The 13,727-nt window shown below is 29.7% G+C and overlaps 1 protein-coding gene across 1 annotated transcript in view; it reads right to left on the bottom strand.

Annotated features, from left to right (window-relative positions):
* Nucleotides 1-13,727, bottom strand: part of LOC111621392 (mediator of RNA polymerase II transcription subunit 14-like) — a 122,546-nt gene that overhangs the window by 88,999 nt on the left and 19,820 nt on the right. The window contains exons 5-8 of the mRNA XM_023363499.1: nucleotides 10,081-10,121; nucleotides 5,947-6,034; nucleotides 5,755-5,862; nucleotides 3,183-3,226 (exon numbers count right to left, since the gene is read on the bottom strand). Of these exons, the coding sequence (XP_023219267.1) occupies nucleotides 3,183-3,226; nucleotides 5,755-5,862; nucleotides 5,947-6,034; nucleotides 10,081-10,121 (281 nt within the window). The remainder of the gene's footprint in view (nucleotides 1-3,182; nucleotides 3,227-5,754; nucleotides 5,863-5,946; nucleotides 6,035-10,080; nucleotides 10,122-13,727) is intronic.

Raw genomic sequence — 13,727 nt, 5'->3', positions numbered from 1 at the left:
TTAATATTATGAACAATTTCCTCATGCGCTTATGTTTGTTACACTTCAAATGTCACAATACCATGATATTTGAAAATATATATATGAAGAATTAAAAATTTCAGGGCTGTGAGTCAAAGTCGGAGTCAAGAGGAATTTCTGGCCAGAGGAGTCAGAATCGGAGTCAGAAAAAAATGTATCGACTCTGACTCCCGCATTTTAAATTTACTTTAGTTTTTTATTTAAATGAAAGAAAATTTATTATATATTTATTAATTTTTAAAAATATTTTTATATTCTGTAATAATTCATTTATTTTAAATATAAAATACGTCAATTTAATTTATTAAATTTGTAGTGTTCTTTGTAGTATTTGTGCTTAATATTAAAATTATTTTGACCCAATTGAATTTAAATATTTTGGATCATTCCTTTATTATCCCTGTTCTAAATAAGTACTCTATTTTTCTGAATGAACCAGACTAATTGATCAGAGTTCGTATTTTTCTTTTCTGAACAAGGGGCTGAAGTAGCTAGATTGCACACTTTTTAATTGAACTAATGGCAACATTCTATGACAAGGGGATGGAAAAGCTCATCTAAAGATATGACAAATGCCTCAATCTTCACGGTGATTATGTTAAAAAGTAACCATGTCTGTACGTAACTTTTGGTAATAAATTCATTTTGTTATTTACAATTGTCTTTTTTTTTATGGACCATCGGAGCATGAAAAACATCCTATGTATAAAAGCATTTGGGTAAATGCCCAGAGCTCCTTTTAGAGTTCAGAGTAGGATACCCCTATGAGTGCCTCTGCCCCCCCATAAAATGATTTGATATTTAATTTTGCTGGAGTCGAAGTCAGCCTACTAAAATCATCAGGAGTTGGAGTCGAGTGTTTATTTACTGACTCCACAGCCCTGAAAAATTTGATTTAATTTGAATTTTTAATTCAACGTAAAAGAGTTAAATATCAGAGACTTGTTTTCACTAAATGATTTTAAATGTGAGGAATAATAATAGTAATAATAATGACAAAATAATAAAATAATTATGTTACACACAAAAAAAACTAAACTAATATTTGGAAAGTTCAAACCTATATCGTCTAGCCCAACATTTCTCAAACTTTTTGCTCACACAACCCAATATATTTGTTTGTAATGGTTCAGCAACCCAAATGTAAAAGTTTATAATGGTTAACGAACAAATCGGATAACGAACACTTTTGCGAAAGATTTTTATGTTCAAATAACAAACACCTCACAGAACAACACAAGAAGCGACATAAAATAATGAATACCAATTGGTCTTCCCATGTCTTTAGGCAACAATTTGAAACTTTTTGGAATGCAGGAAACGTTGACATTGACACTCAACCCGGTATATACTGCTCAAATCGTATTCCTCCAAACTTTGAAACTCTCCCTTGTAATTCCAGCCTTTTATTTTTCTGACAGAAACAATTCTTTTATAGTATTCGCAAGACTGTCAGGCAGGCACTTGTTAAGTTTTGCATCAGTTTTTATTTTCGAAAGGTGAGAGTATAACAGCAAATGTAGAGTGGGCAGAAGATGTCTGATGTTGCTGGGCAGTATGGCTTGAACAGGTCTACAGTAGGCCGCAGTTCAATCTTATCCAAGAGAGATACAGTATAATCAAGAAGACTCAAATAGTTAAAGGAGTAACAAAAATCACATCTGAGAAATAAAGAACATTGAAGTGCTCATAATGGAACCTGAAATGGGTCTGATGACAGAAGAATACTAAGAAAATCAGTGAGATATGTTTTTTTTCTGAAAAAGAGGAACATGAAAAAGAATTAATGCTGATATCTGCTATTAAACATCTTTTGAAGAAGTGGGAGGATGTCAGAACAATGGTCTTAGAATGGCATCCAAACCAGGTTGAAGTTAATAGGCTTAGGGATCTCTACAATTACAATGCTATTAGTTACTTCTGAAAGATCCTGAAGAAAAAAGAAAAGCAATAGACATTGGACAGATTCTTTAACCCCCACAAATCAAAAAACCACGACTAATAAAAATGCAAGACTGTGTATATATGTATTTTTATTATTACATATAAATAAACGCAGTAAGAAAGTGTATATTTTTTATTTTTTGAGGTCTCCAGAACGAATTAATCAAATTCCCATAAAAACCTATGGTAAATTGATAATTGGTTAATGAACAATTCGGATAGTGAACAAAGTCTTGGAATGGATTATGTCCGTTAACTAATCACTCACTGTATTTCTGCAAAAGATAGTATCATTTTGCGACCCATTGGATTTTAACATATCCGATATTAGGCCTCAACTCACAGTTTGAGAAACACTAGTCTAGTTCCAATGCCTAACATTTTATCCACTTGGCTATCACTAACCAGAAAAGCAAAACTTCCAAAGGCTTATAAGCTAAACAATTTTCTGAGGTCTGTTTTTTTTGGAAACGCTTGAGAAGTGGATCCTATTATTTGGAAAAGTTGACTGTGTCTAGAGCTATATGCTCACTACATTTCATTTGAATTGGAGACCTGAATGTCTGGCCCTCTCCTTGTAAGTGACAAAAAACAAGTTTTTTTTTGCTTTCCAGACACCAAACTGATAAGACTACAAGCACCTGCATTAATTAGTCTGTATATAAAAATGATATATTTAATGCAATGTTATTCACTAAATGTGTGATTCTTGTCCATTGGTAAAGTGTATCATTATTACATTTAGCATATGTTCTTGATAAAAATCTAATTTAAATTTCCTTGGTAAAAGATGTTACTGCTTCTATACACATCACTTCCTATCTAAATTTTCTATCTCAATTAAATAAAAAATTATAAAAGATTATATGTCAAAAACTTTTAATCTAAACACTAGAAGACTATTGACAATGTCATAATCTTTAATAAAAAAAACCCTGTCATCACCAATGATTTTAAATGGATTCTTGATAAATGATATTAAAAGGATACATAAATTATTTAATTCAGCATTTTTGAATATTGTAAAATGAATATAAAATTGTTTTCATTTTAAATTACTTTCATTCATATAATAAGTAATCTCATTATTAAATAGAAAAAATGTAATATAACAAGATTTTGTTTATAGAGAATAGAGTTTTTAATCATACTTAAAACTAAACAGTGATTTTTTAAACTAAGTATTGCATTATTATAATCCACTATTTTATATTTACCTGAGAGTGTAAGACTTCTAATTGAAGACTAAGACAAAATGAATCTGATATAATTAAGAAAATGCTTTTAACAAGAGATATGATGGAACTTATTATGTAAATATGATTTAATTGATAAATATATTTTAAAACATTATTATCTATTTTTAAATTATGATATCCAAACAATATTTAAATTTAGTATAATTTGCACATCATTGTTCAAAAGTAATTTTAAAATATTGCTTTTAAACAATTTTTTATTTTCAAATATTTATTCAGTTGATATAAATATAATTGCTCAAGGAAAATTTAAAACTTGCAGTCATTTAATTTTCTGTTCTTTTCTGCATTACAGTCTTGCTACAGTTATATATCTTGAATTAATTATTTTTATTATTTTAACAGTTTAAATATATTAATCAAATAAAATTAGAAAATTAACTTATAATATAAGGGACAGTGATTTAAAAACCAAACACATGGTGGAAAATCACAGAGTCAGCTACACATTGTCACTGCACTTGTTAAGATACTGTGAAATAAGACAAAGAATGCTTCTGTGGAAGATTCTGAGTTACTGCTGGAATCATTGTTGAATGGCAGCCTTCACATCAAGTCAAACTGTTGACCTTTGAGAGCACATTTCAACTCCCCAAATACATGAATATCACATTGGCACATGTCAGGACTATAGGGAGATTGTGTGAGCACTTCCCATCTGAAAATCTGCAATGTGATCTGGCAGAGTGTGGTCAGATGTTGGGGAGCAGAATGATACCCTCCAAGAGTAGCACAGGGCATTTTGACTTTATTGTTCACTGCAATTTTGTGAGTGTTTCAACATAGCAATTAGAATTCACAGTTGCCCTTTATCCAGGAACTTAATGAGTAGTAGCCCATATTGATCAAAAAGCAATGTTATCATTACCTTTCCTGCACTGTTCTGTATGATCTTGGATTTCTTTGATGATAGGAGTCAGCATGTTTCCACTGACAGCTCTGCCTCTTTGTTTTGGGCTGGCAATGATAGCATCAGGTAATGATTACAGTGACACAGATCCAATAGTGCTGCAATTTCATCCACAGTGAGACACCAGTTACCCAAATCAATTCTTCAGCATGCACAACAATAATGTCCATAGCTTTTTGTGGTTGTCCTGGCCAGCCATTGTCACTGAGGGAAGTACAGTCCTCTAGAAACCATTGTCACCATATGTGCAGTTGTGTCAGACCAATGCAATATCACCATATACTGCTTTCACCACTTATACATTTACCTGCTTCCAAACCTTCAGCTGTTAAAAAATGCATAACAGTCGTCTTTACTGGCTTCTATTTTGATAATTGCCACACTCACCAGGATCATAGCTGCATTTCTATAATTACATATGTTTGGTTTTTAAATAACTTTACTTTAAATTATTCAATATAAATATGTGAAGTCAATCACAAATTTGGTTAAATATATTTATTTCAATATAAAATCAAATTTAAAATAGTTAATTACTTAAATAAAGCACAAAATGCATAACTTTTTCTTATTTAATTAAGGATTGTTTAAAGGAATAATGTACAGTAGACCCCCTATAACGCGGGTTCCTATAATGGAGATTCCTATAACGTGGCAAAAAAATCGCGACAGCATTCGTATAAAGACGCTAAAAGGGACTCGTAAAACGTCGTCACCAACTCGTGTCGCGACAGGATTGGTCGAATCTGGACCAATAGTAGATGAGCAGCCAAACTACTTACACACTACAGAGAGAGTAGGCGAGTAAGTTGAGTTTACTATCATCTGTACAGTATTATATATAAATTAGGTACTGTATATATAATTATATATTAACTTAATTTATTTTAACTTTATTATAATTATATATGGCAGCCGAACTACTTTCCGCCGTCCAGCACCATGCTACAGAGAGTTTAGGCGAGTTGAGTTTACTATCATCTGTATAGTATGTAAATTAGGTACCGTAAGTCTAATACAGTACTGTAATTTTATACATTTCTTGTGAAAAAAACATTTCTTATTCAACGTCCATAAAAATTATTTCTATTAATGATGTCTCCAAAGGTCAACGAATTTTTTGCAGAAAAATAACTTATCAGAAATTGCGCCAGGCGTTGGTGCGCTGCTCCACGACGAAAACAAGCTTAAGCAATGCCGAAGCCAAACGGTGCAGACAGGGTAAGTAATCCTACAATTTTTTATTTATAGCATAGTTTATATGGATTATTCCCAAAAAAATTATACGTGTTTTGGAAATGTTGAGTCAAATTAGTCTAGAATCAATTAATTTTATAGAAGAAAACCTTTCAAACAGCCGTAGTCAGTAAACTTCACACATGTCGGGCTGCGACTGGCTCATGTATTTAAGGATTCCTACAACATGAAATTCTTATAAAGTGGAACGTATCTACCATGTTATAGGGGGGTCTGCCATATAACGTATAATAAAAATGAGACAGACTACAGTAATTAAAAATTTAAAAAAAATTTTTTTATCAAGTCTAAAATCAGGATTAAAAAACAATATCAAATATATTACATATCTTATAATGATCATTATTAAGAAATAAAGGATACGAAGACAACTGTACAAATCATGCAGAGGTTTTGGATTGTCTATTAATCTAGATTGAATCAATTGATGAATATAATGCACTTGAAGTGAATGAACTAATGATTTTCCATCTAAATATTAATTTATTAAAGAATAAATAGTTTATATATAAACAAAAAAATCATTATTTTTGAAAAATTAAATTTTAAACTCACCTCCAGTCTCTTTATCTTCTACTAAAACATCAATATCCAACAATCTCCATGGTATATGTGGACCATCTCCCATTAGTGTTAATGATACCTAACAATATTTTATTCATAAGTTTTAAGAATATACTTGAGATTATCTTTAAACTTTTTCAACTGTTGTTCTTGCTACTTTTGAAAAATAAAATTTTAAATTTTAGCCAATATCAATAAAACTAAACTAAACTTGCCATCAGTAAATCAGATATTTTTATATAATCTAATTTCAGTCCAAAAGAATTTGGACTAAAATTTCATATAAATGTAAATACTGAGTGATAGTAATTAAAGTATGCCTATTCAATTCTGTCTAGAGAGATATTTAATAGTCCAAGTGCAACAAAATATGATATGTGATATTTTAGAACATGCAGAGGGCATTTCTGTAAAAATAAATTACAGTCGACCCCCTATAACGCTGATTCATATAATGTGGATTCATATATCACAGCGAAAAAATTGCAACTGTATTCATATAAAGACACTAACAGAGACTCGTAAAATGCGGTAAAACGTCATCACCGACTTGTGCCATGACAGGATTGGTTGAACCAATAGTAGACGAGCAGCCGAACTACTTACACGCTACAGAGAGTTTAGGCGAGTAAGTTGAGTTTACTATCGTCTGTACAGTATATAAATTATGTACTGTAAGTCTAATACAGTACTGTAATTTTATACATTTCTTATGAAAAACAAAACCTTTAAACAATCCAGCAAATCGTTTTTAATATCTAAAAACGCTTTCGAATGCTTTAAGCGATCATCCTCAGTTATAATTTTGAATCGAACAAAGAATTCAAAATTATGTAAAACAATAATTTAAAAATAATTTAAAAAGCGGTTATACAAATTTATATTAAGATTTAACAAGCTTAAATAATCTCAAAAATTATACAAGTTAATTAAAACGAAATAAAGAACTAAAATAAAATATATACATCCAGTAAAAATTATCTTAATTAACTTTCCACTTATATAAACTACGTCAACTCATCATAGAAGAATTTCCACGCCGATGACAATCCATTGGCATCACTATGATTAATACAGTTTGTGTGCAACTGTGCCTTGTGAATTTCTAGTTTTTTCAGATGTTTCACGGCCTGCCTGGATCTTGTAGCCTTGATGATTGACGCTTGATCCCAAAAGACCTCGATATTCTGCTGTTTGGCAAAAGCAGCAAGCACCGTAGAGTCTATGTTTTTATTCACCGAGTGCTCATGTTCAACAATTTTTTTAAGTTTCTCATGGTCGCTCCTATGTATACCAAATTGGAGTTAAATCTATGGTCCTTTAACAGTATAGAGTATACCCCTGCCATCTCGTTGTGTTTGTAACTGCCTTTATCGTTCCTTAAGAGCCTGTACATGGTGGGATTACGCCTGTAAACTATCCGTATATTCTTATTTCTGGTAACTTTCTTAACCATTCCTTTGAGAAATGGTATGTAATTGAGCATGACTTTTTCTTTCTGCTGATTCTCTCCAAGCGCGAAGTGTCGCTTCTGACAATTTGCAATGAGAGCATCTATTCTTTCTCTATAGTATCCTTATTGTATCGCTATGTTTTGGGTATATTCCAATTCATTGTAAGTGTCGCAGATGCTGGTACAATGCATGTGCGCCCTCCTTATCCAAGAACAAAAAACCGCCAAAGCAGCAAGCACCGTAGAGTGCGTGCTGCTTTTGCCAAACAGCAGAATATCGAGGTCTTCTGGGATCAGGCGTCAAATCATCAAGGCTACAAGATCCAGGCAGGCCGTGAAACATCTGGAAAAACTAGAAATTCACAAGGCACAGTTGCACACAAACTGTATTAATCATAGTGATGCCAATGGATTGTCATCGGCGTGGAAATCCTTCTATGATGAGTTGACGTAGTTTATATAAGTGGGAAGTTAATTAAGATAATTTTTACTGGATGTATATATTTTATTTTAGTTATTTTAGTTCTTTATTTCGTTTTAATTAACTTGTATAATTTTTGAGATTATTTAAGCTTGTTAAATCTTAACATAAATTTGTATAACCTCTTTTTAAATTATTGTTTTATGTAATTTCAAATTCTTCGTTCAATTCAAAATGAAAACTGAGGATGATCGTTTAAAGCATTCGAAAGTGTTTTTAAGATATTAAAAACGATTTGCTGGATTGTTTAAAGATTTTGTTTTTTACTTATTGTAGTTCCAGTAGGAAAGTATTTATTTATTTAATTTCTTGTGAAAAAACATTTCTTATTCAATGGCCATAAAAATTATTTCTATTAATAATGTCTCCAAAGTTAAATTAATTTTTTGCAGAAAAATAACCTGATAAGTTATTTTTCTGCAAAAAGCAACGCACCCGCCATTTGGTGCGCTGCTCTGCGGCGAAAACAAGCTTAAGCAATGACATCGTCAAACGGTGCACACTCGGTAAGTAATCCTACAATTTTTTATTTATAGCATAGTTTATACGGATTATTCCCAAAAAATTATACATGTTTTGGAAATGTTGAGTCAAATTAGTCTAGAATCGATTAATTTTATGAAAGAAAACCTTCCAAACAGCCGCAGTCTGTAAACTGTACACGTGCCAGGCTGTGATTGGCTCATTTATTTAAGGATTCCTACAACACGAAATTCTTATAAAGTGGAATGTATCTACCACGTTATAGGGGGGTTGACTGTATACCAAAACTCACTACTATGACACTTTTAGTATTGCAAGCAACAAATATCTTATTTCCACAAGACAGTCATGATATATAGACCTCAGCAATACAAGTGATACTGCTCAATATAGTCACCATTCTGAAAGTTTAAAGGTAAAGGTTCAATGGCCGACTGTAACTGATCTTCTAATGCTTCTCACATGCAGTGTGATAATTGTCTTTCAAGGCTGCCAAATCTGCACCATTTCCTTGATAAACCATACTTTCTAAATGTACCAAACCAAAAAAGTCACAAGTATTAAGATCAGAAGTAAAAAGTGGTCAGACATTAGGAAATACACAACTAATCACTCCATTATCAGTAAAATGTTGCAGAAACTGCTATATGCAGATGTATAGAGGTGCTCTATTTTGCATGAATGTGATTGACTAAAGGCATTGTAGAACTTACAGCTGAAGTCCAACAAAAGTGCTGAGTATCTCTTGGTAACTCTGGGATATCACAGAGCATGTCACAGGCCCATTGAGACTAGCTTCTTTAAAAAAAATAGGATCTAAAGATAAATGTGGCTGTGAATTCACACCAGACAGTAACTTTAAGTGGAGTGGAATCTGCTGAAAAACATAAGGGTTTTCTGTGGCCCAAATTTGATAGTTACAAGTGTTCACTGTTCCATTAAAGTGAAAGTATGCCTTATCAGTCCACAAGAGCTTCCATAAATACAACACATATACTTCAATTATGGTAAGGAAGGTCAATGCAAAGGTCAATCAAGTTTCCATGTTAGCAGCAAGCTATTCTTGATTGTGGATGATTTTATATGCAAAATAATGCACCAACTTTCTCACTATCTTATACTTTGCCATAACATACACCTAACTGTTGTGCTATTGCATGTGTACTACTGGAGCCTGCAACAATATTCATTAATTGTTCAACAGCAGTGCTGTGGTAATACCTTCAGCAATTTATAAAGTGATAAATTTGCACCCTTGGTCAGGGTGAAATCCGAGATGTCCAGTTTCCTCAAATTAAGTGACTGTTCACCTGAAAGCTTTTGGTGTCAATGGTCCTTGGCATAAATTCTCAAGATGGCAAAATTTCCAAAGTACAGCCACAGCTGATTTCATAAAACAGCTTTACAAAATATGTACAGCTCATTATAGTTAGGTGATGGCCATTGTAGCTGATAAGAATGACATTCAACATTGTGGTCACTTTTATATCTAAAACTTAGCTGTAAAATAAAGCAAAAAAAAAACCTGCTTTTTTCATTGTTTGCAGTGCCAAAGTGTGAATTTAAGTACTAATTTTTTTTAATATTTGCAGTGAAAAATTAAATAATATCTAAAGAAATATATTAAAAATTTAATATTTTCTATTTTGGAAATATTAATAAAATATTATCTTAAGCACAATTTGTTTTGAATAAAATATGAATTTACCTCAAATTCATGCTCTACATGAAATGTTACTCTTCCATTTTCTAAAATAAATAAAAGGTAATTAAATACATTCATAATTATTTACAAAAAATTTAATTTTTTAAAATTTTCTGAATAGAAAATTATAGTATTAAAAATAATTATATTCGTTGAAAATATTTTAAAGTGTTCAATGTATCTGTATCATACTTTGTATATTACAATTATATAAAAACTTTAAATTAATAAAAAATTAATGAAATTCTAATTTATTTATGTAAGATATAATAAATCATGCATTAATGGGAAAAGTTAAAAATCTGGAAGTGCTATTTAATTTAAGTGGTGTCTGTGACATTCAATGGATATCAAAAATTATTTTATATAGGGAAAAATGAATTTTTTGAGAGAGAGACATTTTCAATATGATCAATAATGAATTTTTACATTATTACAATAAATATAAAATAAGATAGAACAAACTGCTAATATAAAGTAAAAAATATAATGAAGATGCTAACACTTTTTGGCTAACAAGCCATCTTTAGGCTTTTATAGTAGTAATATCTGAAAGTAATTATGAATTTTTTAAACTAATTTTATTATTAATACTGTCTCCAGTATTAATAATAAAATTAATTTTAAAATTATGAAAGTTAGGCTGAAATCTACAAAACTTTAAAAGTTGCACTTCATCCTAAAGAGGTTCAAAACTATCACTCAAGACCCTCCTACTTAACTTTGTTCTTTGCTTGGCCAATATGTCTCTTTGATGTTCAGCAATGCAGATGGCCAGCATTCTGGTTGGAGCTACTATATAAGATGCATTTGCATCACTAAAAATAAATGTGGTTTTTTTTTAAATAAAATACAGATCTTTCAAAAAACTCCCATCATTCATTAATAACTTATTGAGACTTAACTTCTTAGTGTCACTGAGCAGAAACGTCTAAAACAAAGAAAAACAAACAAAGAAAAAAACCTGATAATTATTTGCTTTTTGTCCAATATTGTAATAAATCTTCTGAACAGTCATATGTAATTTGCTATCCATTTGAAGGCCTTATCACATAAGTACCTTAGTCCTTAAAATTTGTAGCAAATTATATATAGCTATTAAGAAGATTTAAAAAAACTTCTTGAGACTGGGTTGGAAATGTATGACTAAAACACAACTTTCCTTTCAAAAGATTTTTGCTAATTTCAGGGATACGGTGCAGAATAGATCAATGATGGCAAACCTGTAATCCGTGTACAATTTCAAGGTACCCACATTGAATATTTAGAAAGTATTAGTTTTTATAAATTATAAAAAAAATATTTGATAGCTTTCAAAACTGCATATTTAGTATGAAAGCAAGATTCTAAACCTGTCATGAAAAGTCTAAAAAACCACCAATTATGAACCTCAGATAGAAAAATCATAATCAAATAATCATCATCAGATTTCTCATTAAATAAAATATTTGTTTCTATTATAATCACATTATTATTTTCTTTTCACTTATATAGAATTTGTTATTTTTGTCACATAGGTTAAAAAGCTAAATAAAGTAAAATTTGTAGACATTTTTAGTTATTTTTAATTATTCAAATTAAACATTTAACTTGTGATTTAGAGTTAATAAATTTCAAATTCAGTTTCAACCCACCTTCAGAAAAAATTTGCCATCACTGGAGTAGATAATCTGATAAATGTTAATTTTGGTTTAACATACAAATAAGAAATAGAATAAATAGAATGCAAAATTTTATGCTTAAAAGTTAATTTTACAAACAAAACAACTTGCATTTAAGATTGCATGCCAATTTTAGATCAATTTATTTGGGTGTAGAAAACAGTAAGCAAGTCCTACAGAACAGGCAAAGTCTTACAGAAATGCAGCCAGTTTAGCTGCGTTTCTGTAAGACTTTGACTGAAAAGAAAGCCTTAGAATAATTACAGGCTCCATATTAAAATTACAGTTAACCCCGATGGCAATCTTTTGATAAAAAAATATAAAAATGAAATAGAACAATTATACCATTCATCTTCTAGTGAATACTTTATGGAAGGATAGATGAAATTTTAAAGCTATAAAAAGAGTAATAGCATGAAATGGCATCAGAAGTATGCCTGATGCTATTTCATGCATTGGTGTGGAGAATAAATAAAATAAAAATCACACTTTAATTACTTGTGATTATTAAAGTGTGATTTAGCGTTAACAATCTTACTTCATCACCTAATGCTTGCTGAGAAAAAGTGTTTATTAAACAAATGTTTTCACCTATTATCAGGATTTAATGTTAATAGTGAAGACAATTTATTTTTCTCATAATGTAGAACTTTTAGATTTCTGAAAGTTTGACAAAATGACAGGTTTCATTCCAGTTGAACTTTTATCAACTGCATGTAAACGTTTGCTTCCTTTTGTTCCGCATTATGTCTATTTCCTAAAATTGTAGTAATAAATATTTGTCTTCAGTAAATGAAACAAAAACTAAATGAAAATTTATAATGGAAATACATTAAAAAATATAAAAATCTTGTTTATCATTTCTGACAGATTTTTGTGAAATAATTTTGTGTTATACAGAAAACAGAAATAATTTTGTGTTATATATTTACTATTTATTTTTATTTTGATAAAAACCTTAAATCAAGAAATATGAAAAGAACAACATATGCTTGATTTTAGATTAAAAGAGTTCATTCATTACATAACAGAATTCATGGAAAAAATGCCAATCATTCAAGATTAGAATGTTGGTTTTCCAAATGTTTTTGTTTAACTGTAAATTTTATTGGTGTTTTCAGAAATTAAAGTGTTTTGTCCAAATTTAACTTCTCTTGTGAATTATTTCAGATATTGAACATTAGAAAGCAAGTTATTTCAAATTTTAAAATTTATTTTAAATCAATGTAAGATTACACGTAATCAGTATACTCAATGCAATCAATTCATAGTAAAAAATAAATATATCATTTTTTACAGCAGACTTTTATAGAAACATTAGTAAAATAAATTAATCTAATTAATGATTATCTAATGATTATAACTATACATCACTATAAAAAATTATAAAATAAANATAAATTTTACCAACAGAATATTGGTAAATTAAAAATTAAATAAAGTAGTTTCTAATTAAGAAATTTTTTGATAATAAAATGAAAGAGACTTTTTTCTGTAATACATTCCTAAATACAATAACCTAAAACATTCTGTATTCATTATAAATTCATTCATTTTAAAATTAAATTATAACTTTAATAAGTTATTGAATAATAATGTACCTAGCATGAACAAGAGTTTCTCTAGCCATAATTGCCAAATCATCAGCAGTATTAACAAATAACAAAGACTGTTTGTCCAAGATAGCCATGATCGTCTAAATGAGATAAAACAAATATATAAATAAGTTATAGCCAGAAATATAAATTTATAATTAATACACTTTGTAAAAAAATTTGTAAAATCATATTTATTTGTTATTTTTAATTATTCAAATTAAACATTTAACTTGTGATTTAGAGTTAATAAATTTCAAATTCAGTTTCAACCCACCTTCAGAAAAAATTTGCCATCACTGGAGTAGATAATCTGATAAATGTTAATTTTGGTTTAACATACAAATAAGAAATAGAATAAATAGAATGCAAAATTTTATGCTTAAAAGTTAAT

This window comes from Centruroides sculpturatus, unplaced genomic scaffold (genome assembly GCF_000671375.1).
Source record: "Centruroides sculpturatus isolate CEXI.00-Female unplaced genomic scaffold, Cexi_2.0 scaffold129, whole genome shotgun sequence".
NCBI lineage: Eukaryota > Metazoa > Arthropoda > Arachnida > Scorpiones > Buthidae > Centruroides > Centruroides sculpturatus.
Note: the sequence above shows the minus strand (reverse complement) of the source record. Positions and strands in the feature narration are given on the sequence as shown.